Source organism: Gadus chalcogrammus, chromosome 13 (genome assembly GCF_026213295.1).
Source record: "Gadus chalcogrammus isolate NIFS_2021 chromosome 13, NIFS_Gcha_1.0, whole genome shotgun sequence".
Lineage (NCBI taxonomy): Eukaryota > Metazoa > Chordata > Actinopteri > Gadiformes > Gadidae > Gadus > Gadus chalcogrammus.
Genome location: NC_079424.1, coordinates 16,799,346 through 16,806,300, shown reverse-complemented (window position 1 = coordinate 16,806,300; position 6,955 = coordinate 16,799,346). Strand labels below are relative to the sequence as shown.

Genomic DNA, 6,955 nt, shown 5'->3' with positions numbered 1-6,955 from the left:
GGTACATTGGTTCTATGGGAAATATAATGGGGGGGGGGGGGGGGGGAGTGCTGTGCTAAGAGCACATTAAGGTTTTATCATAGGCTAGCAGTGCCTGGTCTACATTCAGAAAAATGCTATAGGCTACTTTTGTGTGCTATAAAAGAGGAATACCAATGGAATGGGAAACACTTAAAGACATATCAATCTAGTCCTTCTATTTTTCAGAAAATAAACGTGCGTCGAGATTCTTTTGCTACTTCGGGAAAATGAACACTGTAGCATTTCATGAAGTGTATAAAACGACTGTCTGGAAGCTCATTTGGTTTCATCGATTTTTGCTAATTATAAGGTGAAATAAGCTGTCTTTTTACAGGATGTATATTGCAGATTTCTTTTTCCCTTGATGTTGATATAAATGTAAATACAAATTTTTATTTAAACAATATTGACTCTTTTGACTTTTTTCATTTGTTTTTGTTTTGAATAAGGCTGTGCAATATTGAAAACACAATCCATTATTTCACAATAAGTAGGTGGATTTTTGCAACGATTAAAGATAAAGTATCAATCATCCTCGGCCATGTTAAACCTTGTTTTTATGATTTGAATTACCTTTTTGTGAACACAATTTTGGATTACTTCAATATCTTTATTTCATAACTAGACGATAAATCACTTTAATTAAGAGGATCCATTATGATAAAGAATTATTGCCCTACAATATAGCTGGTTTCGATCAATTAATTTAGGGAGTGGTTGTTAACTTGGTGAGTTGGTCTGGTTTCAGACCACAAACTTAGGGAGTTGGTCTGTTTTACTTGATGAGTTGGTAGTCGTGGCAAAAGTACACACATTATTTACTCTAGAAGTACATATAGTTAATTAAGTCGAAGTTTAGACAAAGGTAGCCCTCCGACAAACCTACGGTTTCTGTGCAAAGCTTAATCAACCTCACATCATAATATAATTCGGAGACCAACCATTCTAACTTCAAATAAAAACAATATACTGAATATATTTATAATATTTAAAGTAGAACTTCGCTCCAATTTTTGCAAATCAGTTTTCAATGTCATTATCAGAACCATTATGAAACATGTCATTTCAAGGGAAATAACACTTCTAGTACTCTACAGTAGCCTGCTACCAAATACCTTTTAGGTTGGCACAATGAATTATCCAAGAATCGGTCAGCTTCATTCATGTCCATCAAATAAGGCCATGGAAGGGGAACGTCTCCCCCACTGGCGCTATTTCTCGTGATGTGCACCGATGGATACACAGATGGATCGTTTGTATACGTGTTCTGGCCCCATCTGTTTAGGTGGAAATCCGACTTGATGTTGAAAAGGCGCGCAATGACGCAAAGTACAAAAGATGAATAGATAATTCCCCTCAAATCCATTAAGTAGGCTAGGCTAGGCTAGGCTATAGTATTATAGTATGAAAATGTAAGTAGTAGAAAGTACTGATATTTGTTTACAAACCAGTAACTTGGTGAGTTGGTCTGTTTTCAAACCACTAAGTTGATGAGTTGGGCCCAATCTCATTCCTTTGCTACATAGAAAATCTCAGCCCTAGCCCTCACTGTTGCGCGTTCACGCGCCGTGGAGTCATGTCCCAATACTGTTTAAATGTAGCTTAAGGGGTAAGGGGGAGGGCTAACATCCCCTCAAAATTGAGATTTTCGATGGGCACCCTCAAAGCGCTTCAGTTCTGACTTGCTCCCACAATACCTTGCGAGAAAACGGAAAATCAAGAAATATCCTAGACAAGATGGAGGGCGAAAAGATGCGACAGGATTGGAAAAACACAAATGTAAGTGTTTTCTCAGTAATTAACTATTAATTATTTTATTGATTATACTCTGCAGCCCGGCCGCGGTCTTCGAAGCCCGGCCGCGGACTCTCGGAAGATCGCGAAAGTCCGATCACGGGCTCTGCAGCCTGGCCGTCGGACTTTCGCGGGCCGCCCGACCCCGGTTCTCAGCCGGGCTGCAGCCCGTGATCGTGCTCTGCAGCCCGGCCGAGAACCGGGGTCGGGCGGCCCACTCTGCAGCCCGGCCGTCGGACTTTCGCGGGCCGCCCGGCCCCGGTTCTCGGCCGGGCTGCAGCCCGTGATCGTGCTCTGCAGCCCGGCCGAGAACCGGGGTCGGGCGGCCCACTCTGCAGCCCGTGATCGTTCTCTGCAGCCCGGCCGAGAACCGGGGTCGGGCGGCCCGCGAAAGTCCGACGGCCGGGCTGCAAGACCGGGCTGGATATCATGTCGTATGATATCCAGATCTTCCATGTTCTAGTGACTCCAGGTTAAAAATAAGCTTTATACTAATATATTATATTATATTAGTAACATTCTATAAGTAATATTATATATACTAATATATTATATTATATTAGTAATATTACATGGTTAATCAATGTAATTTTTGGCAGTACTATATTGTCTACATAGCTATTATATATTGTACGTAACATATGGCCATATCACCCAGTTCTGGCATATAATTCCTAATTCCTTCTTATTCGTTTTCTTTCAGGACATCGTTGAGTCCACTGCCACCAGCCCCCCCACCTCTCCCTCATGCTCCTCCACCCCAGGCACCTCTTCCACCACCCCAGACACCCCTTCCAAGAGGAGAGTGCCAGGGAGCAGGCGAGGCATGAGGAGAGCGAGGCAAAGTTGGCGGAATGGTGGAGAAGATGTGATTCTCCACCATTCTCTCAAAAGCTGAGAGAGAGTGGGTGTGTGTGTGTGTGTGTGTATTTTTAGGTGTGCGTGTGTGTGTATTTTTATATGCTTGAGTGTGTATTTTTAGATGTGTTGTTCAGTGTTTCTTATTTAAATAAAGTGTTTATTCTAAAGTGTTCTTGTTCATAACCGATTATTATCTAAGGGTGCACTCACACTAGGCCAAAATATAAATACCATTTCAGGTTAAACATCTTTACAATGGGTCTTGCTCGTTGCCCGAGACAATGGCAGCCAGTCTGTCTCTTGTAACATTACCAGGGGTCTGGTTATCTGCTAGGGGGCACGGGGAGGCCATGATGACGTCACAGGGTAGGGTTGTCCCATTTGGTAGGGGATCAGTTAGGGGTAGCAATGAGGGGTAGCAATGAGCATGAGCAATGAGGGTTAGGGTTGAGATGTAGGGTTGAGACAGTGAGCAAAGAAACGGGATTGGGCCTTGGTCTGTCAAACCACTAACTTGGTGAGGTGGTCCGTTTTCAAACCACTAACCTTATTAGTTGGTCGGATTTTAAACCACTAACTTGGTGAGTGTCTGTTTTCCAACCACTAACTTGATTAGTTAGTCTGCTTTTATACCACTAACATGTTGAGTTGGTTTGTTTTTATACTACTTCTTTGGTGAACTGATAAGTCACCCTTTCCTCTTCCTTCCTCCCTCCAAGTCATAGGGTATGTTGTTTAGTTGATAGGTAGGGCCTAGATTATATATGTCTGCCATTGACTAAATATATAAAAGAGATCAATGCCATAATATTTGCCATACTTCTCTTTATTTAGCTAGGGCTACCCGTCGTCACTCATAGATACTAGGCCCACCTTATTAACACTGTTGAAAACACGTATGTAGTCTTTGTGATCAGAGGGTGGCGCTGTTGTCTACTTGTGAATAATTTCCCACACATGTCATACTGAATGCCAAGTTTGCAACTCCAAATATAGTCGCAGGGGGGCGCTACGACCAAGAATGTCAAGAAAGTTTTTGTTTTGACTTTGGACGACACAATAGATAGTATAACTACTAAATAATAGTCAAATATTTACTGAATTCGTTTTTGTAGCGTGGTGACATGCAGCCTTGTCTTTTTTTTAAAAAACATTCAAATACGACCATCTTGTTGGCTATAAGATGTAATATAAGAGATAATTATCAACCTATAACATGCAAAAACATACATTTGGTTAAAAATTAAAATATGCAAACTTTCAAGGTAAAGAAAATATTCCACCATAGGTTACAAAACACAAAGCGTAAGCACGCAAGTAAATCAAACTCATGTGCACAACTAATTTCCAGTGAGTTTTTCAGTTGCGCGCTTGAAAAAAAAACTTAAGAGATGGAGAAAAAGTGTATATTAATAGCAGACTTTATAACTACTGTACTGTGGGAATATATAACAGGCGAGGAGAGTCTCTCTGTTGGCAGCTTTCCCGGCCCATCTGCGGCCTGGCTGGTGGATTACTGTTTGTTAATGTTTCAATCAGCTGTGTGTTGAGGAATGTGGAGCTATTTAACCTGAACTTCCCCAGGTGTGCCGAGGCGCCGCTCAGTCTGGGGCCCGCCGCCCTCCCCTGCCCTTGGCACAAAGCTATCACACAAACACAATCACACACACACTCACACATACACACACACACACACACACACACACACACACACACACACACACACACACACACACACACACACTGGCCGGGCCTCGGGACGCCGGGGCTGCAGCTGTGCGCATCGCACCGCAGGGAAATGGGAAAAACATTGCACCAGGGAGACTGAATAAATCTTATAACGAATTGGCGTTCCGAAGCCCGTTTTAACCCGTGCCCCACCGAAAGGCGAAACTTTAATGTTGTCGAGCGACTGATTTAGACGCACTCCTATCGGAACACCATTTTCAAATGTACGTTTTATTAGGACGTTTATTGGAATTTTAGCTGACATCATGTATTTGGCCAAATGTTAAAGCCATTATAGCCCTCCTTAATGGACTCGCCTTAATTATTCACATATTGAAATAGGTCATGAGAGTATGGTGGCAAGCCTATTGGTTAAGTTTGGGTCTGCTTGTGATTGCTTTAAATAATTTTGGGGAACTATTCGTTAAGACCCCTGAACACCCAACTCACCAAAGTGTGAGTTTCGCTGGTAATGTGATACCTTAACGAGCCATACAAATACAAATGAGCGATTTAACAAGGAATGCGTCATTGTGTGCGCAGGCCACCAGCCTGGTTTTTGCGTGACAAGGGGTAACATTTGAATGTGCATTAATGGTTGTGTGGCGATTGTCCTGACCTCTACCAGCGCCTTATGTGTTCCTCACGGGATCGACCACTGTGATCTACGACATACAGCCTCATAAAATGGGGCCTATACTAAACCCTGCGGATTTTGTAGGCCTATATGCGTACAGCCTTTTAAGACTTCACTTTCAAATAAGTTATGCTTTCCCATGTGCTTTGGTATTTTGACTCTAATATATGCTACAGAAAAATCGACCAACACAGGTATACTTGATAAAAAATAATCTTGTTTTAATAAAAACACCAATAACATACATTGCAAGAAACAATATATTCTTTCACATAATGTGACATTGTAATATACAATACAATTTTTCGCTCAGAATTCTGAGCATGATTTTTTCATTTTACAAAAAAACATTTTTCGACAAAAAAAAGGTTTTACAAGATACAAAAACGTAACAGTAACTTTTTAGACTTTTCTTCTGCAGCTCTACAAGCAAACAACTTGCTCCAGTGCAGCCTATAAACCGCCATGGTGTCCGGGGGCCAACCCAGTCTATTGGGCCCCCCCACTCTCCTTCTCCAGCTCTCGACGAATGGCGGGCCTCGGGAGAAGGTCCACGGAGTATACTGTCTAGCGTGGGCTATTCAAACGTCCCTACTAAGCTGTTCAAGGTTGGGTTTTCGACGTGGTTCATCGGGGTCACGCCAGTCAGCCTTGTTCGGTTCTTCACTTGGCTCGCCTCTTCTCGGAATGCTGAAGCGATGCTCGGTGTGTGTCTCTGTGTGTCTCTCTGTCTTTAGCGGCACATGATCCTGTCGTCTGAGCAGCCGTTCTGTTGAGAGGGAAGAGGGAAAGCAAACGTTAATAATACGATCACAGCCAAAGCACAAAGAATAAACATCAACGCCATAGCTTGTCATCCCTTCCCTGATTCATGATGCAACTATTACGCAAAGTTAAGCAAGAGTCTGTGAGTGGTCCAAGCCTCAGAACAATATTTACCTCGACTGAAATGCTGGCCAGCTCCGCGTTGAGGGTGGTCAGCGGCGTGCGGGGTAGCCCTGAGCCATGACGGCTCTTCTCGGGCTCGTCCAGCTCAACCTGGAGGTCCCAGATGTAGTCAATGACGTGCTGCAGGATCTCCACCTTGCTGGCCTTCTTGTTGGTGGGCAGGGTGGGCACCAGCTCCTTCAGCTTGCTGTAACAGCTGTTCATGTCCTGCAGGAAGACGCTCATCTGCTCGTCCAGCAGCGGGATCTTGGACATCTTGGAGATGGCCAGACTCTGGTCGGACAGGCAGCGCACCATGTCCTCGCCGCCGACCTTGCTTTTCAGTGCGCACGTAGATCCGACTACCTTCATGTTGACGGCTGCTTGGCTGGGAGATGTAGTTTCCAAGAAAAAGGAGGTACAATGATTGTACATAAAAAAAAGTCGAGAGGAGTTTGGTGAGCGAAGAAATACTGTTTCAGCTCTCAAGAGTTGATGCACGGCAATGTTGACAGTTTGCAACGTCCACATGGGTGAACCAGCCCGGCTTTATAGTCGACCGGGACCCTAGGGGCGTTCCCTGACGTATCCCGTCTCGGAGCAGCGGACCAATGGGGCGCCGGGGTTTGCATTGGCGGGTCGTCCCACAACACCGCTCTCGGCCAATGGCGTCGGTTGCCTGGTTATCGGGATTTACAATCTGTTTGAGGGATGGCGTTACAAATGGAAACAAATGTGTGTCTTTTACGGGTAATATGTGGGAATCCAGCTGTCCCGTGGCCGGGGGACTCTGCAGGTGTAGATTGCCTGGGGACATTCAAGGGGTGGTGAATGCCTATGAACTGTGAGAATGTGTGTGGGATGAGGAAGGGATGAATAGAATGAATAGTTGATTATAATTACCACCACAGTGCTACTGACCATCGTAGTGGGTATGCTACAGATGTTGTGAATGCCAATGAATGCACAATACGACGAATAGTTGTG

General features: G+C 44.1%; 1 protein-coding gene across 1 annotated transcript; it reads right to left on the bottom strand.

The window, feature by feature from the left end:
• Positions 1 to 5,225: 5,225 nt before the first annotated feature.
• id1 (inhibitor of DNA binding 1, HLH protein) lies at positions 5,226 to 6,509 on the bottom strand. Its single transcript, XM_056605917.1, has 2 exons — positions 5,981 to 6,509; positions 5,226 to 5,810 (listed from the first exon to the last, which is right to left on the bottom strand). The coding sequence occupies exons 1-2, from the start codon at positions 6,497 to 6,499 to the stop codon at positions 5,775 to 5,777; spliced, it is 555 nt and encodes a 184-aa protein (XP_056461892.1). The 5' UTR covers positions 6,500 to 6,509; the 3' UTR covers positions 5,226 to 5,774.
• Positions 6,510 to 6,955: the final 446 nt, after the last annotated feature.